Source organism: Crinia signifera, chromosome 4, assembly GCF_055691185.1.
Source record: "Crinia signifera chromosome 4, ASM5569118v1, whole genome shotgun sequence".
Classification (NCBI taxonomy): Eukaryota; Metazoa; Chordata; class Amphibia; order Anura; family Myobatrachidae; genus Crinia; species Crinia signifera.
Genome location: NC_139220.1, coordinates 115,834,395 through 115,860,833, shown reverse-complemented (window position 1 = coordinate 115,860,833; position 26,439 = coordinate 115,834,395). Strand labels below are relative to the sequence as shown.

The 26,439-nt window shown below is 41.8% G+C and overlaps 1 protein-coding gene across 2 annotated transcripts in view; it reads right to left on the bottom strand.

The window, feature by feature from the left end:
- Window positions 1–26,439, bottom strand: part of CFAP54 (cilia and flagella associated protein 54) — a 341,833-nt gene that overhangs the window by 27,691 nt on the left and 287,703 nt on the right. For both annotated transcript variants that reach the window (XM_083182295.1, XM_083182296.1), the window contains 3 exons: window positions 26,154–26,295; window positions 23,527–23,691; window positions 21,825–22,036 (listed from right to left, as the gene is read on the bottom strand). In XM_083182295.1, the coding sequence (XP_083038421.1) occupies window positions 21,825–22,036; window positions 23,527–23,691; window positions 26,154–26,295 (519 nt within the window). The remainder of the gene's footprint in view (window positions 1–21,824; window positions 22,037–23,526; window positions 23,692–26,153; window positions 26,296–26,439) is intronic.

Below are 26,439 nucleotides of genomic sequence, written 5' to 3'. Positions count from 1 at the left end.
ACCATCAGATTATATCTTCAAGGTGCTAAACAAATAAGTAGTAGATTCTGATTGGTTGCCAATAGCAACATCCCATGTAAAATAGGTGAGTGGTCTTACCGTTATATGTCCTGACGATGGGGGAGACCCCGAAACGTTGACTTTAGGAATGAAGTTTGTCCTGTTTTCACCATTCGACTGAAAGTCCCTGAGTGCCCATTCTTCCCTGCACATATATATATAAGCTCATTTACCTGAAACCTGTGACAGCTGCCCCTTTAATACTAATTCAAGTGCTGTGTTTGGGATGGTCTCACCTTTTAAAAGCCATAAGGACATGGCAGTTGAGCTTTAACCCAGGAAAATAACACATGTTCATTTTAGCCATGATGTGCAAACAGTTGCCAGGTTCCCATGAAAATCAGTTGTTAGTGTAGGACTTGCAGTGAAATGGGGTCCCTTGGCGATGGGCTGCAAGCCTAAATGCATTGATCAATTCATGAACTAAAACCCCATTATTTATTTAATTGATTATTTGAATGTTAAGGTGAGTTAGTTTGTTGTAGTGAGTGCTGGGCCCCTGTGTTTGTATTTACTAGAGTGTGTGGTCACAGGCCAATGCACCCCATCCTGGGAAGTGGGTGCTGTGTGCACCCCATTCTTAGGAATGGCGAGTGTGTTGGTACTTCTGTATCTATCTATATATATATATATAAAGTCCACCCATCGAGTGCCGGATTACTGGACTTTATTGAGTATACACAGACTTCTTATCTGTGTTTCTATCAAGGCACCACTCACCTGCAAGTGATTTCGTCATTTGGGACTTCCTCTGCACTATACCTGTAACCTAAGCGTGCGGCATTTCCACTATGGCTCAAGGTGTGGACATGGATAATGCATTTGCAAACCTGGACTCAGGAGATCACTTCAGTTTCTCCGATGTGGAGATTGATGGGATATTATTTACCCGGTCTTTGCGCAATGAAACAATACCAACTGATTTCAAAGAACTATACAACGAATGGTTCCGTTTGAGAAAACGTGAAACAGACTTTCTGTATCATGGAATCACGTTATCAGACTACTACCGACAGAAGCACATTCCCCGTGGCTTCCGCGTGCATAATGTCCCTACCATCGGCCGTCAAAATGCGAACTTCTGCCGTAAATGGATTGGAATATTAAATAAGTGTTCCATGGATCTACTTCTACTGGTGGTAGAAGAATCGGCTCGTGAACTGGCTGTTACCCAAGCAGATTTGGCCGCATTTGACGCCAGCAAAAAAACGATACTGCTGGAGAACAAAGATGTCAATTGGCTGGAAAAAATAAACACTGCTATTGACCAGTACACTAAGGACTTGATCAAATTCAAACGTGACAAGGCACAGAAAGTCAAAGCCGATTATGACACCAACAATGTCTACCTGTGGCTTAACCCGCTACACACACGCAGATCCAACTACAGATCCAGACACGGCCGTCCACCACGTCCATCTCCCAATGGGTCTAGCACCTCCCTCAGTGAAAGTGAGGGTGTCCTAGACAATAGAAGCCCTGATAATGGAGCCCCAACTCGGGTCCCTTTAGGGGTTCGTCCACAACGGGCCGTTGTGCTGAAGAGAGCACAGGCCGTCGCCAACGCAGGACGAGGCGGGGGCGGCAGAATAAGAGGGAGAGGTCGTCAATAATGAACTCGACCTATGATTTGGTGTTCAATCTGACAGATACCCCGTGTCGGATTCTGAAACGGCTCTACTTGCTAAGGGGTTATCTTTTATACCTACAAACCATCATGATCCGATCCAGTGGAAAATCGACTCTTATCGATATTCGAGGTCACTCCGATTAAAAGAACATTTTGGACAATCCCAGTCGGTGGTGAGTGATAACGTTATTCCTAATCAATTGCTAAAATTGAAAAAGACATCAACTTTTGATCCCCAGGCTGTGTCGGCGTCTGTAAAGACATTTACAAGACTGGTGTCCGAGGCACCTGATATTTGTCCAAAAGACATTCCCCGTAATTTCAATTTATCAAAGGATGAGATGTTGGCATTGAAAAATCTCAGTAAACGCACAGATATTGTTGTGCGATCGGCGGACAAAGGCGGAGCCGTGGTGGTGCAGTCCACCTCGGCTTATGCTAATGAATGTCGACGCCAACTTGCAGACGAAAATGTATATGCCTTGTTAGATCATGATCCCACTGCAATGTTTAAGTTGGAATTGGATGATGTCTTAAAAACTGCTTATAATGATGGCACTATTTCGGGTGATTTATTAAATATTTTGAGTGTACAGTACCCTGTGGTCCCGCTATTTTATACCTTGCCTAAGGTACACAAGAGATTGAATGATCCCCCTGGTAGACCTATCATATCTGCCAGGGGGTCATTGTTCCATCCAGTCTCTGTGTACCTGGACAGCTTCCTCAACCCGTGTATACAAGCTACCACCAGCTATCTGAAAGATACCAATGATTTACTAACACGTCTAATGGCCCTTCCTGAGGCCAATTCAGATCTTCTTTTGTGTACAGCTGATGTGGTGGGGTTGTATACCTGTATCCCCCATCAAGCGGGCATGCAGGCGGTGTGCAGCCTCATCACAGATAACCCATTATACACTGGGCCTAATGTCTCCTTTTTTATGAAACTTTTACAGCTGGTACTCACTAAAAATTACTTCTATTACAACGACCAATACTATTTACAGTTACTTGGGGTAGCGATGGGGTCCTCAGTGGCCCCATCGTATGCTAATGCTTTTATGTGGTCATTAGAAACACACCTGTTTGCCCCTTTAATTGATACTGGACATATGTTATTGTCAGTACGCTTTATTGACGATTTATTATTTTTATGGTCTGGTGAGGAGTGTGAGTTGCTGGACACACTCTCTGCCCATAATTCTGGACAACACCCTGTAAAATTCACTTTCATCACCAGCCATGAAATGGTATCGTTTTTGGATGTATGTATTCGATCTAGACAAGGTAAAATATCTACAGGGTTGCATATTAAGGAAACTGACCGCAATTCCCTGTTGTTCCACAGTAGCTGCCACCCCTTACCTTTGCGTAGAGGTTTACCCTTTTCGCAAATGTTAAGGGTGAGAAGGATAGTCAGCGATCATGAAGAAACTATTAGCACATTAGACAAAATGATTGAACGTTTTCTGGATAGAGGGTATCCTAAACCAGATCTTCTCAGGTCTAAGAATAAAGTATTGGGGATCACTCGTCTGGAATGCTTGACTAGTAAAAATCCTATTGATTTAGCGGCAAAAATTGTCCCATTTGTCAACAGATTCACAGAATCCAGTCACCATATCAATAGGTACATTAAATCTCTATGGCCAACTGTCAATACTGACCGAGATCTCCCGGCATTACACAAAGCCAGATTGATGCCCGCATACACACGGGGCGCCAATTTACGGGATAGATTGGTCAAACTTGACATCACCAATCTTGTTAAACCTAAGGTACCAGCTCATTTTTTAACTAAAGCTCCCGGGTGTTATCGTTGTGTGGGATGCACAACTTGTAGCTCCCTACTTATGGGAAACAGTTTTGTGCACCCGTACAGTGGAAAAAAATTCTCTATTCGACATGTGGTTAATTGTACATCCAAATTTATTGTCTACATATTATATTGTCCATGTGGCTATATATATGTGGGCAAAACTGAGACCACGTTTAGAGAAAGGATGGCTAACCACCGGACTAGTATCAGAGCCGCGTTACTAGCCGGTAGGGGTGATATGCCAGTTCCACGTCACTTTGTTGAAGCTGGACATTCAGTATCCAGCTTACGAACTAAGATCATTGATCACATCCCCTTATCAAAAAGAGGGGGGAATCGGGGACAACGTCTACTCAGATGTGAAAGCATGTGGATAATGAAACTTGATGCCATGGCCCCTAAAGGGTTAAATGAAAAATTAGGTCTACATTGCTTTTTATAAAATCATATTATTCATCAGCCATAATGTCGATGTTGCACCTTACTCAGGTATACTATCCTTTCTATTACAGTGCATTGCTTTTTTTAAAATATTCCTTTTTCTTTATTATTTGCACGTATGTTTTGTATTTGTATTTTTATATATTTTTATGTAATCAATGGGTGCCGGTAACTAAAACTCCCTGTGAGGCGTACACCTTGGTGAACCCACAGGTGGAGGGGTGAGGCCTCTTGATTGGGTGAAATTGATTGGTGGAGGTAGTACTTGTGATGTATTTAAACTGATCTGGGTCACTGTTGTTTTATCCCTGACGACGGGAGGACATTACTCCCGAAACATGTTGGAATAAACAAGATTGTTTTTCATACCAAGCCTGACGAGTGCCGCCTCATTTGTTGAAATTATATTGGATTCTTGTGGTTCAAGGAAGGCACCGGAGCACTTCACTCCTCGTTATATTCACCCATCGAGTGCCGGATTACTGGACTTTATTGAGTATACACAGACTTCTTATCTGTGTTTCTATCAAGGCACCACTCACCTGCAAGTGATTTCGTCATTTGGGACTTCCTCTGCACTATACCTGTAACCTAAGCGTGCGGCATTTCCACTATGGCTCAAGGTGTGGACATGGATAATGCATTTGCAAACCTGGACTCAGGAGATCACTTCAGTTTCTCCGATGTGGAGATTGATGGGATATTATTTACCCGGTCTTTGCGCAATGAAACAATACCAACTGATTTCAAAGAACTATACAACGAATGGTTCCGTTTGAGAAAACGTGAAACAGACTTTCTGTATCATGGAATCACGTTATCAGACTACTACCGACAGAAGCACATTCCCCGTGGCTTCCGCGTGCATAATGTCCCTACCATCGGCCGTCAAAATGCGAACTTCTGCCGTAAATGGATTGGAATATTAAATAAGTGTTCCATGGATCTACTTCTACTGGTGGTAGAAGAATCGGCTCGTGAACTGGCTGTTACCCAAGCAGATTTGGCCGCATTTGACGCCAGCAAAAAAACTATACTGCTGGAGAACAAAGATGTCAATTGGCTGGAAAAAATAAACACTGCTATTGACCAGTACACTAAGGACTTGATCAAATTCAAACGTGACAAGGCACAGAAAGTCAATGACACCAACAATGTCTACCCGTGGCTTAACCCGCTACACACACGCAGATCCAACTACAGATCCAGACACGGCCGTCCACCACGTCCATCTCCCAATGGGTCTAGCACCTCCCTCAGTGAAAGTGAGGGTGTCCTAGACAATAGAAGCCCTGATAATGGAGCCCCAACTCGGGTCCCTTTAGGGGTTCGTCCACAACGGGCCGTTGTGCTGAAGAGAGCACAGGCCGTCGCCAACGCAGGACGAGGCGGGGGCGGCAGAATAAGAGGGAGAGGTCGTCAAAAATGAACTCGACCTATGATTTGGTGTTCAATCTGACAGATACCCCACTGTCGGATTCTGAAACGGCGCTACTTGCTAAGGGGTTATCTTTTATACCTACAAACCATCATGATCCGATCCAGTGGAAAATCGACTCTTATCGATTTTCGAGGTCACTCCGATTAAAAGAACATTTTGGACAATCCCAGTCGGTGGTGAGTGATAAAGTTATTCCTAATCAATTGCTAAAATTGAAAAAGACATCAACTTTTGATCCCCAGGCTGTGTCGGCGTCTGTAAAGACATTTACAAGACTGGTGTCCGAGGCACCTGATATTTGTCCAAAAGACATTCCCCGTAATTTCAATTTATCAAAGGATGAGATGTTGGCATTGAAAAATCTCAGTAAACGCACAGATATTGTTGTGCGATCGGCGGACAAAGGCGGAGCCGTGGTGGTGCAGTCCACCTCGGCTTATGCTAATGAATGTCGACGCCAACTTGCAGACGAAAATGTATATGCCTTGTTAGATCATGATCCCACTGCAATGTTTAAGTTGGAATTGGATGATGTCTTAAAAACTGCTTATAATGATGGCACTATTTCGGGTGATTTATTAAATATTTTGAGTGTACAGTACCCTGTGGTCCCGCTATTTTATACCTTGCCTAAGGTACACAAGAGATTGAATGATCCCCCTGGTAGACCTATCATATCTGCCAGGGGGTCATTGTTCCATCCAGTCTCTGTGTACCTGGACAGCTTCCTCAACCCGTGTATACAAGCTACCACCAGCTATCTGAAAGATACCAATGATTTACTAACACGTCTAATGGCCCTTCCTGAGGCCAATTCAGATCTTATTTTGTGTACAGCTGATGTGGTGGGGTTGTATACCTGTATCCCCCATCAAGCGGGCATGCAGGCGGTGTGCAGCCTCATCACAGATAACCCATTATACACTGGGCCTAATGTCTCCTTTTTTATGAAACTTTTACAGCTGGTACTCACTAAAAATTACTTCTATTACAACGACCAATACTATTTACAGTTACTTGGGGTAGCGATGGGGTCCTCAGTGGCCCCATCGTATGCTAATGCTTTTATGTGGTCATTAGAAACACACCTGTTTGCCCCTTTAATTGATACTGGACATATGTTATTGTCAGTACGCTTTATTGACGATTTATTATTTTTATGGTCTGGTGAGGAGTGTGAGTTGCTGGACACACTCTCTGCCCATAATTCTGGACAACACCCTGTAAAATTCACTTTCATCACCAGCCATGAAATGGTATCGTTTTTGGATGTATGTATTCGATCTAGACAAGGTAAAATATCTACAGGGTTGCATATTAAGGAAACTGACCGCAATTCCCTGTTGTTCCACAGTAGCTGCCACCCCTTACCTTTGCGTAGAGGTTTACCCTTTTCGCAAATGTTAAGGGTGAGAAGGATAGTCAGCGATCATGAAGAAACTATTAGCACATTAGACAAAATGATTGAACGTTTTCTGGATAGAGGGTATCCTAAACCAGATCTTCTCAGGTCTAAGAATAAAGTATTGGGGATCACTCGTCTGGAATGCTTGACTAGTAAAAATCCTATTGATTTAGCGGCAAAAATTGTCCCATTTGTCAACAGATTCACAGAATCCAGTCACCATATCAATAGGTACATTAAATCTCTATGGCCAACTGTCAATACTGACCGAGATCTCCCGGCATTACACAAAGCCAGATTGATGCCCGCATACACACGGGGCGCCAATTTACGGGATAGATTGGTCAAACTTGACATCACCAATCTTGTTAAACCTGAGGTACCAGCTCATTTTTTAACTAAAGCTCCCGGGTGTTATCGTTGTGTGGGATGCACAACTTGTAGCTCCCTACTTACGGGAAACAGTTTTGTGCACCCGTACAGTGGAAAAAAATTCTCTATTCGACATGTGGTTAATTGTACATCCAAATTTATTGTCTACATATTATATTGTCCATGTGGCTATATATATATGTGGGCAAAACTGAGACCACGTTTAGAGAAAGGATGGCTAACCACCGGACTAGTATCAGAGCCGCGTTACTAGCCGGTAGGGGTGATATGCCAGTTCCACGTCACTTTGTTGAAGCTGGACATTCAGTATCCAGCTTACGAACTAAGATCATTGATCACATCCCCTTATCAAAAAGAGGGGGGAATCGGGGACAACGTCTACTCAGATGTGAAAGCATGTGGATAATGAAACTTGATGCCATGGCCCCTAAAGGGTTAAATGAAAAATTAGGTCTACATTGCTTTTTATAAAATCATATTATTCATCAGCCATAATGTCGATGTTGCACCTTACTCAGGTATACTATCCTTTCTATTACAGTGCATTGCTTTTTTTAAAATATTCCTTTTTCTTTATTATTTGCACGTATGTTTTGTATTTGTATTTTTATATATTTTCATATATATTTTTATGTAATCAATGGGTGCCGGTAACTAAAACTCCCTGTGAGGCGTACACCTTGGTGAACCCACAGGTGGAGGGGTGAGGCCTCTTGATTGGGTGAAATTGATTGGTGGAGGTAGTACTTGTGATGTATTTAAACTGATCTGGGTCACTGTTGTTTTATCCCTGACGACGGGAGGACATTACTCCCGAAACATGTTGGAATAAACAAGATTGTTTTTCATACCAAGCCTGACGAGTGCCGCCTCATTTGTGGAAATTATATTGGATTCTTGTGGTTCAAGGAAGGCACCGGAGCACTTCACTCCTCGTTATATTCACCCATCGAGTGCCGGATTACTGGACTTTATTGAGTATAAACAGACTTCTTATCTGTGTTTCTATCAAGGCACCACTCACCTGCAAGTGATTTCGTCATTTGGGACTTCCTCTGCACTATACCTGTAACCTAAGCGTGCGGCATTTCCACTATGGCTCAAGGTGTGGACATGGATAATGCATTTGCAAACCTGGACTCAGGAGATCACTTCAGTTTCTCCGATGTGGAGATTGATGGGATATTATTTACCCGGTCTTTGCGCAATGAAACAATACCAACTGATTTCAAAGAACTATACAACGAATGGTTCCATTTGAGAAAACGTGAAACAGACTTTCTGTATCATGGAATCATGTTATCAGACTACTACCGACAGAAGCACATTCCCCGTGGCTTCCGCGTGCATAATGTCCCTACCATCGGCCGTCAAAATGCGAACTTCTGCCGTAAATGGATTGGAATATTAAATAAGTGTTCCATGGATCTACTTCTACTGGTGGTAGAAGAATCGGCTCGTGAACTGGCTGTTACCCAAGCAGATTTGGCCGCATTTGACGCCAGCAAAAAAACGATACTGCTGGAGAACAAAGATGTCAATTGGCTGGAAAAAATAAACACTGCTATTGACCAGTACACTAAGGACTTGATCAAATTCAAACGTGACAAGGCACAGAAAGTCAAAGCCGATTATGACACCAACAATGTCTACCCGTGGCTTAACCCGCTACACACACTCAGATCCAACTACAGATCCAGACACGGCCGTCCACCACGTCCATCTCCCAATGGGTCTAGCACCTCCCTCAGTGAAAGTGAGGGTGTCCTAGACAATAGAAGCCCTGATAATGGAGCCCCAACTCGGGTCCCTTTAGGGGTTCGTCCACAACGGGCCGTTGTGCTGAAGAGAGCACAGGCCGTCGCCAACGCAGGACGAGGCGGGGGCGGCAGAATAAGAGGGAGAGGTCGTCAAAAATGAACTCGACCTATGATTTGGTGTTCAATCTGACAGATACCCCGCTGTCGGATTCTGAAACGGCGCTACTTGCTAAGGGGTTATCTTTTATACCTACAAACCATCATGATCCGATCCAGTGGAAAATCGACTCTTATCGATTTTCGAGGTCACTCTGATTAAAAGAACATTTTGGACAATCCCAGTCGGTGGTGAGTGATAAAGTTATTCCTAATCAATTGCTAAAATTGAAAAAGACATCAACTTTTGATCCCCAGGCTGTGTCGGCGTCTGTAAAGACATTTACAAGACTGGTGTCCGAGGCACCTGATATTTGTCCAAAAGACATTCCCCGTAATTTCAATTTATCAAAGGATGAGATGTTGGCATTGAAAAATCTCAGTAAACGCACAGATATTGTTGTGCGATCGGCGGACAAAGGCGGAGCCGTGGTGGTGCAGTCCACCTCGGCTTATGCTAATGAATGTCGACGCCAACTTGCAGACGAAAATGTATATGCCTTGTTAGATCATGATCCCACTGCAATGTTTAAGTTGGAATTGGATGATGTCTTAAAAGCTGCTTATAATGATGGCACTATTTCGGGTGATTTATTAAATATTTTGAGTGTACAGTACCCTGTGGTCCCGCTATTTTATACCTTGCCTAAGGTACACAAGAGATTGAATGATCCCCCTGGTAGACCTATCATATCTGCCAGGGGGTCATTGTTCCATCCAGTCTCTGTGTACCTGGACAGCTTCCTCAACCCGTGTATACAAGCTACCACCAGCTATTTGAAAGATACCAATGATTTACTAACACGTCTAATGGCCCTTCCTGAGGCCAATTCAGATCTTATTTTGTGTACAGCTGATGTGGTGGGGTTGTATACCTGTATCCCCCATCAAGCGGGCATGCAGGCGGTGTGCAGCCTCATCACAGATAACCCATTATACACTGGGCCTAATGTCTCCTTTTTTATGAAACTTTTACAGCTGGTACTCACTAAAAATTACTTCTATTACAACGACCAATACTGTTTACAGTTACTTGGGGTAGCGATGGGGTCCTCAGTGGCCCCATCGTATGCTAATGCTTTTATGTGGTCATTAGAAACACACCTGTTTGCCCCTTTAATTGATACTGGACATATGTTATTGTCAGTACGCTTTATTGACGATTTATTATTTTTATGGTCTGGTGAGGAGTGTGAGTTGCTGGACACACTCTCTGCCCATAATTCTGGACAACACCCTGTAAAATTCACTTTCATCACCAGCCATGAAATGGTATCGTTTTTGGATGTATGTATTCGATCTAGACAAGGTAAAATATCTACAGGGTTGCATATTAAGGAAACTGACCGCAATTCCCTGTTGTTCCACAGTAGCTGCCACCCCTTACCTTTGCGTAGAGGTTTACCCTTTTTGCAAATGTTAAGGGTGAGAAGGATAGTCAGCGATCATGAAGAAACTATTAGCACATTAGACAAAATGATTGAACGTTTTCTGGATAGAGGGTATCCTAAACCAGATCTTCTCAGGTCTAAGAATAAAGTATTGGGGATCACTCGTCTGGAATGCTTGACTAGTAAAAATCCTATTGATTTAGCGGCAAAAATTGTCCCATTTGTCAACAGATTCACAGAATCCAGTCACCATATCCATAGGTACATTAAATCTCTATGGCCAACTGTCAATACTGACCGAGATCTCCCGGCATTACACAAAGCCAGATTGATGCCCGCATACACACGGGGCGCCAATTTACGGGATAGATTGGTCAAACTTGACATCACCAATCTTGTTAAACCTGAGGTACCAGCTCATTTTTTAACTAAAGCTCCCGGGTGTTATCGTTGTGTGGGATGCACAACTTGTAGCTCCCTACTTACGGGAAACAGTTTTGTGCACCCGTACAGTATAAAAAAATTCTCTATTCGACATGTGGTTAATTGTACATCCAAATTTATTGTCTACATATTATATTGTCCATGTGGCTATATATATGTGGGCAAAACTGAGACCACGTTTAGAGAAAGGATGGCTAACCACCGGACTAGTATCAGAGCCGCGTTACTAGCCGGTAGGGGTGATATGCCAGTTCCACGTCACTTTGTTGAAGCTGGACATTCAGTATCCAGCTTACGAACTAAGATCATTGATCACATCCCCTTATCAAAAAGAGGGGGGAATCGGGGACAACGTCTACTCAGATGTGAAAGCATGTGGATAATGAAACTTGATGCCATGGCCCCTAAAGGGTTAAATGAAAAATTAGGTCTACATTGCTTTTTATAAAATCATATTATTCATCAGCCATAATGTCGATGTTGCACCTTACTCAGGTATACTATCCTTTCTATTACAGTGCATTGCTTTTTTTAAAATATTCCTTTTTCTTTATTATTTGCACGTATGTTTTGTATTTGTATTTTTATATATTTTCATATATATTTTTATGTAATCAATGGGTGCCGGTAACTAAAACTCCCTGTGAGGCGTACACCTTGGTGAACCCACAGGTGGAGGGGTGAGGCCTCTTGATTGGGTGAAATTGATTGGTGGAGGTAGTACTTGTGATGTATTTAAACTGATCTGGGTCACTGTTGTTTTATCCCTGACGACGGGAGGACATTACTCCCGAAACATGTTGGAATAAACAAGATTGTTTTTCATACCAAGCCTGACGAGTGCCGCCTCATTTGTGGAAATTATATTGGATTCTTGTGGTTCAAGGAAGGCACCGGAGCACTTCACTCCTCGTTATATTCACCCATCGAGTGCCGGATTACTGGACTTTATTGAGTATACACAGACTTCTTATCTGTGTTTCTATCAAGGCACCACTCACCTGCAAGTGATTTCGTCATTTGGGACTTCCTCTGCACTATACCTGTAACCTAAGCGTGCGGCATTTCCACTATGGCTCAAGGTGTGGACATGGATAATGCATTTGCAAACCTGGACTCAGGAGATCACTTCAGTTTCTCCGATGTGGAGATTGATGGGATATTATTTACCCGGTCTTTGCGCAATGAAACAATACCAACTGATTTCAAAGAACTATACAACGAATGGTTCCATTTGAGAAAACGTGAAACAGACTTTCTGTATCATGGAATCATGTTATCAGACTACTACCGACAGAAGCACATTCCCCGTGGCTTCCGCGTGCATAATGTCCCTACCATCGGCCGTCAAAATGCGAACTTCTGCCGTAAATGGATTGGAATATTAAATAAGTGTTCCATGGATCTACTTCTACTGGTGGTAGAAGAATCGGCTCGTGAACTGGCTGTTACCCAAGCAGATTTGGCCGCATTTGACGCCAGCAAAAAAACGATACTGCTGGAGAACAAAGATGTCAATTGGCTGGAAAAAATAAACACTGCTATTGACCAGTACACTAAGGACTTGATCAAATTCAAACGTGACAAGGCACAGAAAGTCAAAGCCGATTATGACACCAACAATGTCTACCCGTGGCTTAACCCGCTACACACACGCAGATCCAACTACAGATCCAGACACGGCCGTCCACCACGTCCATCTCCCAATGGGTCTAGCACCTCCCTCAGTGAAAGTGAGGGTGTCCTAGACAATAGAAGCCCTGATAATGGAGCCCCAACTCGGGTCCCTTTAGGGGTTCGTCCACAACGGGCCGTTGTGCTGAAGAGAGCACAGGCCGTCGCCAACGCAGGACGAGGCGGGGGCGGCAGAATAAGAGGGAGAGGTCGTCAAAAATGAACTCGACCTATGATTTGGTGTTCAATCTGACAGATACCCCGCTGTCGGATTCTGAAACGGCGCTACTTGCTAAGGGGTTATCTTTTATACCTACAAACCATCATGATCCGATCCAGTGGAAAATCGACTCTTATCGATTTTCGAGGTCACTCCGATTAAAAGAACATTTTGGACAATCCCAGTCGGTGGTGAGTGATAAAGTTATTCCTAATCAATTGCTAAAATTGAAAAAGACATCAACTTTTGATCCCCAGGCTGTGTCGGCGTCTGTAAAGACATTTACAAGACTGGTGTCCGAGGCACCTGATATTTGTCCAAAAGACATTCCCCGTAATTTCAATTTATCAAAGGATGAGATGTTGGCATTGAAAAATCTCAGTAAACGCACAGATATTGTTGTGCGATCGGCGGACAAAGGCGGAGCCGTGGTGGTGCAGTCCACCTCGGCTTATGCTAATGAATGTCGACGCCAACTTGCAGACGAAAATGTATATGCCTTGTTAGATCATGATCCCACTGCAATGTTTAAGTTGGAATTGGATGATGTCTTAAAAGCTGCTTATAATGATGGCACTATTTCGGGTGATTTATTAAATATTTTGAGTGTACAGTACCCTGTGGTCCCGCTATTTTATACCTTGCCTAAGGTACACAAGAGATTGAATGATCCCCCTGGTAGACCTATCATATCTGCCAGGGGGTCATTGTTCCATCCAGTCTCTGTGTACCTGGACAGCTTCCTCAACCCGTGTATACAAGCTACCACCAGCTATTTGAAAGATACCAATGATTTACTAACACGTCTAATGGCCCTTCCTGAGGCCAATTCAGATCTTATTTTGTGTACAGCTGATGTGGTGGGGTTGTATACCTGTATCCCCCATCAAGCGGGCATGCAGGCGGTGTGCAGCCTCATCACAGATAACCCATTATACACTGGGCCTAATGTCTCCTTTTTTATGAAACTTTTACAGCTGGTACTCACTAAAAATTACTTCTATTACAACGACCAATACTGTTTACAGTTACTTGGGGTAGCGATGGGGTCCTCAGTGGCCCCATCGTATGCTAATGCTTTTATGTGGTCATTAGAAACACACCTGTTTGCCCCTTTAATTGATACTGGACATATGTTATTGTCAGTACGCTTTATTGACGATTTATTATTTTTATGGTCTGGTGAGGAGTGTGAGTTGCTGGACACACTCTCTGCCCATAATTCTGGACAACACCCTGTAAAATTCACTTTCATCACCAGCCATGAAATGGTATCGTTTTTGGATGTATGTATTCGATCTAGACAAGGTAAAATATCTACAGGGTTGCATATTAAGGAAACTGACCGCAATTCCCTGTTGTTCCACAGTAGCTGCCACCCCTTACCTTTGCGTAGAGGTTTACCCTTTTCGCAAATGTTAAGGGTGAGAAGGATAGTCAGCGATCATGAAGAAACTATTAGCACATTAGACAAAATGATTGAACGTTTTCTGGATAGAGGGTATCCTAAACCAGATCTTCTCAGGTCTAAGAATAAAGTATTGGGGATCACTCGTCTGGAATGCTTGACTAGTAAAAATCCTATTGATTTAGCGGCAAAAATTGTCCCATTTGTCAACAGATTCACAGAATCCAGTCACCATATCCATAGGTACATTAAATCTCTATGGCCAACTGTCAATACTGACCGAGATCTCCCGGCATTACACAAAGCCAGATTGATGCCCGCATACACACGGGGCGCCAATTTACGGGATAGATTGGTCAAACTTGACATCACCAATCTTGTTAAACCTGAGGTACCAGCTCATTTTTTAACTAAAGCTCCCGGGTGTTATCGTTGTGTGGGATGCACAACTTGTAGCTCCCTACTTACGGGAAACAGTTTTGTGCACCCGTACAGTATAAAAAAATTCTCTATTCGACATGTGGTTAATTGTACATCCAAATTTATTGTCTACATATTATATTGTCCATGTGGCTATATATATGTGGGCAAAACTGAGACCACGTTTAGAGAAAGGATGGCTAACCACCGGACTAGTATCAGAGCCGCGTTACTAGCCGGTAGGGGTGATATGCCAGTTCCACGTCACTTTGTTGAAGCTGGACATTCAGTATCCAGCTTACGAACTAAGATCATTGATCACATCCCCTTATCAAAAAGAGGGGGGAATCGGGGACAACGTCTACTCAGATGTGAAAGCATGTGGATAATGAAACTTGATGCCATGGCCCCTAAAGGGTTAAATGAAAAATTAGGTCTACATTGCTTTTTATAAAATCATATTATTCATCAGCCATAATGTCGATGTTGCACCTTACTCAGGTATACTATCCTTTCTATTACAGTGCATTGCTTTTTTTAAAATATTCCTTTTTCTTTATTATTTGCACGTATGTTTTGTATTTGTATTTTTATATATTTTCATATATATTTTTATGTAATCAATGGGTGCCGGTAACTAAAACTCCCTGTGAGGCGTACACCTTGGTGAACCCACAGGTGGAGGGGTGAGGCCTCTTGATTGGGTGAAATTGATTGGTGGAGGTAGTACTTGTGATGTATTTAAACTGATCTGGGTCACTGTTGTTTTATCCCTGACGACGGGAGGACATTACTCCCGAAACATGTTGGAATAAACAAGATTGTTTTTCATACCAAGCCTGACGAGTGCCGCCTCATTTGTGGAAATTATATTGGATTCTTGTGGTTCAAGGAAGGCACCGGAGCACTTCACTCCTCGTTATATTCACCCATCGAGTGCCGGATTACTGGACTTTATTGAGTATACACAGACTTCTTATCTGTGTTTCTATCAAGGCACCACTCACCTGCAAGTGATTTCGTCATTTGGGACTTCCTCTGCACTATACCTGTAACCTAAGCGTGCGGCATTTCCACTATGGCTCAAGGTGTGGACATGGATAATGCATTTGCAAACCTGGACTCAGGAGATCACTTCAGTTTCTCCGATGTGGAGATTGATGGGATATTATTTACCCGGTCTTTGCGCAATGAAACAATACCAACTGATTTCAAAGAACTATACAACGAATGGTTCCATTTGAGAAAACGTGAAACAGACTTTCTGTATCATGGAATCATGTTATCAGACTACTACCGACAGAAGCACATTCCCCGTGGCTTCCGCGTGCATAATGTCCCTACCATCGGCCGTCAAAATGCGAACTTCTGCCGTAAATGGATTGGAATATTAAATAAGTGTTCCATGGATCTACTTCTACTGGTGGTAGAAGAATCGGCTCGTGAACTGGCTGTTACCCAAGCAGATTTGGCCGCATTTGACGCCAGCAAAAAAACGATACTGCTGGAGAACAAAGATGTCAATTGGCTGGAAAAAATAAACACTGCTATTGACCAGTACACTAAGGACTTGATCAAATTCAAACGTGACAAGGCACAGAAAGTCAAAGCCGATTATGACACCAACAATGTCTACCCGTGGCTTAACCCGCTACACACACGCAGATCCAACTACAGATCCAGACACGGCCGTCCACCACGTCCATCTCCCAATGGGTCTAGCACCTCCCTCAGTGAAAGTGAGGGTGTCCTAGACAATAGAAGCCCTGATAATGGAGCCCCAACTCGGGTCCCTTTAGGGGTTCGTCCACAACGGGCCGTTGTGCTGAAGAGAGCACAGGCTGTCGCCAACGCAGGACGAGGCGGGGGCGGCAGAATAAGAGGGAGAGGTCGTCAAAAATGAACTCGACCTATGATTTGGTGTTCAATCTGACAGATACCCCGCTGTCGGATTCTGAAACGGCGCTACTTGCTAAGGGGTTATCTTTTATACCTACAAACCATCATGATCCGATCCAGTGGAAAATCGACTCTTATCGATTTTCGAGGTCACTCCGATTAAAAGAACATTTTGGACAATCCCAGTCGGTGGTGAGTGATAAAGTTATTCCTAATCAATTGCTAAAATTGAAAAAGACATCAACTTTTGATCCCCAGGCTGTGTCGGCGTCTGTAAAGACATTTACAAGACTGGTGTCCGAGGCACCTGATATTTGTCCAAAAGACATTCCCCGTAATTTCAATTTATCAAAGGATGAGATGTTGGCATTGAAAAATCTCAGTAAACGCACAGATATTGTTGTGCGATCGGCGGACAAAGGCGGAGCCGTGGTGGTGCAGTCCACCTCGGCTTATGCTAATGAATGTCGACGCCAACTTGCAGACGAAAATGTATATGCCTTGTTAGATCATGATCCCACTGCAATGTTTAAGTTGGAATTGGATGATGTCTTAAAAGCTGCTTATAATGATGGCACTATTTCGGGTGATTTATTAAATATTTTGAGTGTACAGTACCCTGTGGTCCCGCTATTTTATACCTTGCCTAAGGTACACAAGAGATTGAATGATCCCCCTGGTAGACCTATCATATCTGCCAGGGGGTCATTGTTCCATCCAGTCTCTGTGTACCTGGACAGCTTCCTCAACCCGTGTATACAAGCTACCACCAGCTATTTGAAAGATACCAATGATTTACTAACACGTCTAATGGCCCTTCCTGAGGCCAATTCAGATCTTATTTTGTGTACAGCTGATGTGGTGGGGTTGTATACCTGTATCCCCCATCAAGCGGGCATGCAGGCGGTGTGCAGCCTCATCACAGATAACCCATTATACACTGGGCCTAATGTCTCCTTTTTTATGAAACTTTTACAGCTGGTACTCACTAAAAATTACTTCTATTACAACGACCAATACTGTTTACAGTTACTTGGGGTAGCGATGGGGTCCTCAGTGGCCCCATCGTATGCTAATGCTTTTATGTGGTCATTAGAAACACACCTGTTTGCCCCTTTAATTGATACTGGACATATGTTATTGTCAGTACGCTTTATTGACGATTTATTATTTTTATGGTCTGGTGAGGAGTGTGAGTTGCTGGACACACTCTCTGCCCATAATTCTGGACAACACCCTGTAAAATTCACTTTCATCACCAGCCATGAAATGGTATCGTTTTTGGATGTATGTATTCGATCTAGACAAGGTAAAATATCTACAGGGTTGCATATTAAGGAAACTGACCGCAATTCCCTGTTGTTCCACAGTAGCTGCCACCCCTTACCTTTGCGTAGAGGTTTACCCTTTTCGCAAATGTTAAGGGTGAGAAGGATAGTCAGCGATCATGAAGAAACTATTAGCACATTAGACAAAATGATTGAACGTTTTCTGGATAGAGGGTATCCTAAACCAGATCTTCTCAGGTCTAAGAATAAAGTATTGGGGATCACTCGTCTGGAATGCTTGACTAGTAAAAATCCTATTGATTTAGCGGCAAAAATTGTCCCATTTGTCAACAGATTCACAGAATCCAGTCACCATATCCATAGGTACATTAAATCTCTATGGCCAACTGTCAATACTGACCGAGATCTCCCGGCATTACACAAAGCCAGATTGATGCCCGCATACACACGGGGCGCCAATTTACGGGATAGATTGGTCAAACTTGACATCACCAATCTTGTTAAACCTGAGGTACCAGCTCATTTTTTAACTAAAGCTCCCGGGTGTTATCGTTGTGTGGGATGCACAACTTGTAGCTCCCTACTTACGGGAAACAGTTTTGTGCACCCGTACAGTGGAAAAAAATTCTCTATTCGACATGTGGTTAATTGTACATCCAAATTTATTGTCTACATATTATATTGTCCATGTGGCTATATATATGTGGGCAAAACTGAGACCACGTTTAGAGAAAGGATGGCTAACCACCGGACTAGTATCAGAGCCGCGTTACTAGCCGGTAGGGGTGATATGCCAGTTCCACGTCACTTTGTTGAAGCTGGACATTCAGTATCCAGCTTACGAACTAAGATCATTGATCACATCCCCTTATCAAAAAGAGGGGGGAATCGGGGACATTGTCTACTCAGATGTGAAAGCATGTGGATAATGAAACTTGATGCCATGGCCCCTAAAGGGTTAAATGAAAAATTAGGTCTACATTGCTTTTTATAAAATCATATTATTCATCAGCCATAATGTCGATGTTGCACCTTACTCAGGTATACTATCCTTTCTATTACAGTGCATTGCTTTTTTTAAAATATTCCTTTTTCTTTATTATTTGCACGTATGTTTTGTATTTGTATTTTTATATATTTTTATATATATTTTTATGTAATCAATGGGTGCCGGTAACTAAAACTCCCTGTGAGGCGTACACCTTGGTGAACCCACAGGTGGAGGGGTGAGGCCTCTTGATTGGGTGAAATTGATTGGTGGAGGTAGTACTTGTGATGTATTTAAACTGATCTGGGTCACTGTTGTTTTATCCCTGACGACGGGAGGACATTACTCCCGAAACATGTTGGAATAAACAAGATTGTTTTTCATACCAAGCCTGACGCGTGCCGCCTCATTTGTGGAAATTATATTGGATTCTTGTGGTTCAAGGAAGGCACCGGAGCACTTCACTCCTCGTTATATTCACCCATCGAGTGCCGGATTACTGGACTTTATTGAGTATACACAGACTTCTTATCTGTGTTTCTATCAAGGCACCACTCACCTGCAAGTGATTTCGTCATTTGGGACTTCCTCTGCACTATACCTGTAACCTAAGCGTGCGGCATTTCCACTATGGCTCAAGGTGTGGACATGGATAATGCATTTGCAAACCTGGACTCAGGAGATCACTTCAGTTTCTCCGATGTGGAGATTGATGGGATATTATTTACCCGGTCTTTGCGCAATGAAACAATACCAACTGATTTCAAAGAACTATACAACGAATGGTTCCGTTTGAAATCAATGGGTGCCGGTAACTAAAACTCCCTGTGAGGCGTACACCTTGGTGAACCCATGGTGAACCCACAGGTGGAGGGGTGAGGCCTCTTGATTGGGTGAAATTGATTGGTGGAGGTAGTACTTGTGATGTATTTAAACTGATCTGGGTCACTGTTGTTTTATCCCTGACGACGGGAGGACATTACTCCCGAAACATGTTGGAATAAACAAGATTGTTTTTCATACCAAGCCTGACGAGTGCCGCCTCATTTGTTGAAATTATATATATATATATATATATATAGTATGTGTCTATGTATGTATGTATGTATGTATGTATATATGTATGTATGTATGCATGCATGCAGTGGGTCTGTTGTGTGTATATGTATATTTTCTGTGTGTATAATGTGTGTGTATGTATGCTGCTTGTGTGTGTATGTTTGTATGTATGTATGTATGTATGTATGCAGTGGGTATGTTGTGTGTATATATGTATGTATGCTCTAGGTCTGTGAGTTGTCTATGTATGTATGTTGCCTATGTGTAATGGGTGTCGGTGTGTTGGGTATATGTATTCTGTGTGTCTATTTAGTCCTTAGCCAACCTCCCTCTTGCTTATCTTTTTTATGGTCAGAGCCTTAATCTGGCTCTGACCATAAAACATGCATCCACTTAGTCACCTCCTTGTCACCACTCAGGGATGCCTTTTAAGACATTCTGAGCTCAAACGATTTAATTGCAGTTGCGTCTCTGTGTGCATGGAGTATAAACGAATGTGCAGTGCAACATTAGAAAAACAATGTTCAATTGCATGCATTATCGGCATTGTGTCCAACGCAGGATGAAGCGCTATACGTTCAACAATAATCCAGTATTATTGCAAGGAAATTGCTGAATACAGATTTGCAAGCAGTACAACACAATATGAAAACAGCTTTGTTTATTCCGATCACGTTCCTCCTTTGATTTAAGCCAACTGTTTAAGGAGGTCAATGCGGGAACCGTTATAGTGCCAAGGTGGAAAACTTGCATTTAAACAAAGACAAGCTTCAGGTCATTTAATATAACCCTATGTGCAATTCCATGCTAACAACATATATTAATTGAGGATATGAAGCAGTATAACTGGAGAGAATAGCTTTGTGTTTTAACAGATTAGCTTTATGTACTGCATAAAGAAAGTCAGATTTGTAAGCCTATAAATGTAGAGGCTTCCCACTGATTCAGCTGGCACCCCCATTTATGGAAACAGATGGTAAGGTCATAGCTGGCATTTAGGAAATTGTATCTCTCAGAGCAGAAGACACTGTGTATATTTTAGTTAGCATTCACATGTCACTTAATTGCTTTAAACACAAAATGATGTTTCCAGAGCACACAGCAAGTAGGGAAAAAAAGCTTAATTACTTGCTAGTTGCTAAGGTAACAACATTTTCTCTAGGAAAATAAATTCCCAGATTTATGTAAACATGATAATAATTATAAAAAAAACACTGATTTATTAGGAAAGAAATGACATTTTGTTGAACCATCAAAAACCATAGTTGCTATCGGTTATTTTTAAACAAATGCTATTTTACATATAACAATTATATTTTCAATTGAAAGATGTAAAATATGGATCTTGATAAAGCACATATACGTTTTAGTCTAATAATTCCAGCACTTCCATAAGATTTCACTCAGCAGCTATGTAAGGTGCTTTCTGTATTTTTTCAACAAATTATAACATAATTTATTAATTTAGCAAACTCTGGTTCCCCTGAGAAATTTGCTTTTCATATTTAGTAACAGTCTAAGAGGATGTAAATATGTTGTTTATTTTGAAAGGAGAATGCACCATAGGGGAAATTGTGTCTGGTTTGTGTGGTATGTGTGTGTCTATGAATTACCGGATGAGCACAGTATAGGGAAAAAGTAAAAGAAATCTGTATATTAACATTTGTAAATGTAGGAAAAAAGAATAAAAATAATATTTCTAGAAAAATTCTCAAACATGCATAATATCAACTGATAATCGAACTGACATATTATTACATTTACAAAGTATTTCTCGGTGGATTACAGGAGGAAAGGGTACAGGAGAGGAGGAAAGGGTGCAGGAGAGCAGCCAGCCTCTATTTTATTAGTGTGTTTATAAATGGAATGTCTGATCTGCAATAAAGTCCCCATAAATCAGATGTTCACATACAATTTAATGTACCTTAGGTTCAATGTAAAATTTGTTTGATTCCTGTTGCAGTCCCAGGAGAAGTTCTGCAGGAAAGTCATTCACACAGCATATGGAATAAGAATAAAGATACTTCTTCAGGAACAGGTGCATCACCACATAGCGCACAGTAATCCCATTATCAAAGACAGATGTGTACAATGTGTCACCGGCAGAAGCATTGCCAGCCTCTTCTTCAGAAATATCTATAAACAAGATACAGATTTTTTAATTCTGTAAATACAAGAACTTTAATTATACCACTTACATCACAATTATAGAAAAAAGCCGCTTAATTCCATGCCAATTTAAAAAAAAAATAAGTTAATTTGTCTGAATGATTAAAGCGAGTTAAAAATAAAATACTTATAGATTGTAGTGTTTTCAGCCATACTTGTACATACCTCCCATCATGCATGAAAAAGCTGCTACTAGCATCAAACTAGTCTACAAGCCACAAGCTGTTTGGGTACACCGATGCCAAACCTATGCCACATTCTGGCCCTTGTATAACTAGAAGTACCAGTGTGCTCTGGAATGCAGGGTCCACTTGAGAAAGCCTCCCTGGTTGGTTAGTACAAGATAACCCACTTGTGTTCTAAGTACAACAAACAAGACTAATAAATGTAGTTTATTGATAAAATGTATGTATACTGTATACATGTTCATTGGGGCTAGATCCTACATAGACTGTAACTGATAATAACTAAGCAGCTTTCTTATACTCATGACTAAATAAATATAAGCTTTACTGTTTAGACCAGGCATGTCTAAACTATGACCCTCCAGCTGTTGTGAAACTACAAGTCCCATCATGCCTTGCCACAGTTTTGCTATTAGGGAATACCAAAAATATGGCAAGGCATGCTGGGATCTGTAGTTTCACAACATAGATTGGACATGTCTGGTTTAGACAGTAACATGCCTCTACATCATTAAAATCAAATTTTAAGGGTATCCATGCTTGAGAACTTGTAGTATCTCAATGAATTTGAGTTAACCATCTGGTCCCAAGAATGGATATCCTTTAAACCTGGACCGCAATGGCAGAGTTTGTGAAACTTTAAGCCCCCATTCACTAGTCCAATTTGGCCACTTTTCACCTGATTCCGACGGATCGGACTGAGAAATTGGGTGAACAATGCCCAAACCAGATGCGTTTGACATCTGATGGTTCCATGGGCATCGGATCAGAGTCGAAGGTCGGACCTGCTTCCCATCTGACCTCTGATTCGAACCCCATCCCAGCAGCAGGGAACAGAGTTGCATGCCTTACTTCACTGTCAAAGCACCCCATGCAAGTCTGTCCTTCCCGGGCCGCTCAAGGGGGATCGGATGGCTCTACACTGCTTTGAAAAGTCTCAGCAGTGTATGGCCACCTTGTCTTAAGGATTGAAAGCAGATCTAGATAAAAGAGGATTTCCATGTATTTAGTTGATTTAAACATTAGTAAAAATGGATTTGCATAGTGAGAAAAAATCATGTTTTTTTGTGAAATGTTAGTATACTCTCGCAGCCCTGCATTCCATAGCAGTTTACAACAACCAATGCTAGCTGGCCTCTACCCATTACCGAATTCCAACAGGCCCATAATTCCTCCCTCTGCACACAATAGTGGTAAACTGCCTGTAATGGTTTCTTTATCAAGTGCCATTATTTTGGGTTTCAAAAGCACAAATGACAGAACATAACATACCTGTCATTGCGAGCATATTCTTCAGTCTCATTAAGTGATTATGGTAACGAATGACATGAACCCAAGACAACAACTCTATGGGAAGTCTATTGCTCTGATCCTGCGTTCCATCTACCGGACTTCTAAAAGTCTCTTCCTCTTTGTCAGCATATTTCTGGCCATTAACTATGGATAAAAAAACATGAATTACTGCAGTAATAACACCTAATAAAAGAGAACAAGAGATAGCATGAATATGCATAGCCGGGAGTAATCAACGTCTCCAGGCATTAACTGGCAGCTCGATTATGGTGATTATCATTATGTTTTCATTTACAATGGCCTTCTGAAAAACATTCACCCCACCAACACTGGCATAATCAACACATTACATAATAATTATTCTTCATTTCTATCCCCTTACATTGTACATGGCAGTTATGAATAGGTTATTACCACCCTATAGAGTAGAGCACTGAAAGGAAACACAACTATAAGGTACAGAAGGTGGCTGCTCCTTTCCTGGCATCTTTGAAAATCTTCCTAAACTGTCCTACAACATAAACAGACCATAGAGGTGGGAATAATAGGCTGCCATGGAACATTTCATGCACCCAACATGAAGTGACTAGGACAAACTGTAAGACTTTGCTGTGTGCGATTGAGTCTGTATATGAACCACAATGGAACTTGGCGTATAAAAAAGCTGTGGCTGCTGCATCATAGCACTGCTCATACAGATCCAGAGAGCCACCTGCACACAGATATTCAAGTGTTCACATCATTGCATTGCTAAATAAGTCCATTTTCTGCAAAAAAGATGGCCAATGCCGGCAGAGTCTCAGGACGTGGTGCATTGAGAGGGGCTGTTTGGCATAATTGCAGGATTGATGTATAAGAACACATCTGTACAATTGAGTGTGTAAATTAAGTTGAAAGTTCTGCAAAAGCTATCATGATAGTAGATGAGACTAGTTCCATATTGAAATCAGTTGCAAAGACTGAATATAAAGGGCCTTCCCAACCTCAAATTTTCTGATGATAAAATCAGCTTCACCATGAGACTATACCATGTGTGACCTGGAAATGCAATCAGGCTTAAAAATGGCAGGAGTACCCATTCCTACTATTTACATTAGCCAGTCCAGTCGCTGCTTGCACTTCCTGAGGTGTGTGCCACTAGGACACTCTTGGTAATCTCCTGGCACAAAACTACTACCTACACTCATACACAACAACTGTCTTACTTGCCTAAGAGGCAAGAACAACACAAGGGCAAGTGCACTATTTTCATATTGCTACTCAGCTAAAGGAGTGAACACATTTTATTATGGCTGTCATGAGAAGGAAATCACAATATTTAAAAGAAAAATGGCAAATACATAACAACTACTTTATTGTGAAAGCTTAAATGAGCCATAATTTGTGAGTATACACATCTGGAATCTGAAGAAGAGCGATTTAAACACGCTAGGGATAGGCATATTGATATCCTTACAAAGCAATAAGGATCAAATACGGTTTGAGGTAACATGTTAAAAAAAGGGGCAAACTAGATGGGCCAAGTGGTTCTTATCTGCCGTCATATTCTATGTTTCTCTGTTTATATAGGGACAAAGATTTTGATGAATGGAATGGCAGGAAACATGCAACAAAAAAGGACAAACTTGATAACACGTGTCACTGTTATATAATGTGTACCCCAAGAGATACTTAAGTCATCCTATTTATATATACTATAAGGACTGATCTCCAATACACCAGACACCTTGGCAAAATCAAGCTCTTCTGTGAGGGAGTAAGTGGAGCCTATGAGACAGTAATGGGCAACAAACAGCCAGTCATAAGTTTTCTAGTCGCCCTCCAATTCATCATTGTCTGTCCCTATTTCCTTCCTGCTTTCTTTTCATATTTGCTTGTTTCAGCTTAAAATGCTAATGCAAAAGGTCTGCTGATATATCACTGCATAGAAATGTATTTGTATTTACTACATATATTATATTTAACTTACTACTTAAATTAAGAGTAATATGGCCCTTTAGAAGGTAAATGGGTCATCTAAATAGTCAGGTTGTCTATGACTGCTCCTGAGGACACCTGCAACATCCAGTGTTGGACTGGGGCATTAAGGGCACACTGAGGAAATGGGTAGGAGGGGCCCATGCTTAGGTTCGTAGCCAGTTTTCAGAGGGAGTGTGGTCAGCCAACATATTGGTTTGCAAATAAAGAGAGAGTGCATGGTCTGGGCTCCTTGATAAATGTAGTATATACTGCTAGTGCATGCATTGTACAATATACACCATAGTCCTGTGCAGTTTAAGGTAACATGCTGTATGTATAATTCAAGTGCACAGTCTGGAAACTGATCCCTAGAGGAGTAAGTGGGCCCTCTGGTAGTGGGGCCCATCAGGGGTTTCTCCTGATCCCCATGTGGGCCAGTCCGGCCCTTGCAACACCTGATAGCTTTATACACTAATCACATCATATGCAAGATAAAATGGGTACATTACTTAATATGATATTTGGGTTTGACTTGTGAGGATTTGTGCAGGAGCTTTACTAAGTGAACCGTTTGTTTTATTTCACAGCTATTTGCAGAGATACAGTATTTGAATAAAATGTTAGTATTTAGTGTTAGTTTTACTTACCTGTCAAATACTTCTGGTAAGTTGCTAAAAGGTCCACACAAGCAAACTCTGGAATGTGCTCATGAAGCGTTGGCCTTATAGTCTGCACTGTGACACTGCTTTCTCCTAATAACTGCCTGTATGCCAACATGGCTTCACCCACCTGCTCAAATATACAACACATAAAGAAGACATCATTCCAAACATAAGAAGTGATGGTAAAACTAAATGCAAACTTACTTTACTACATAAACTTAAGAAGTAATGAATTTACAACGGACGTTCACGGCAAGACATCTCGATAGAC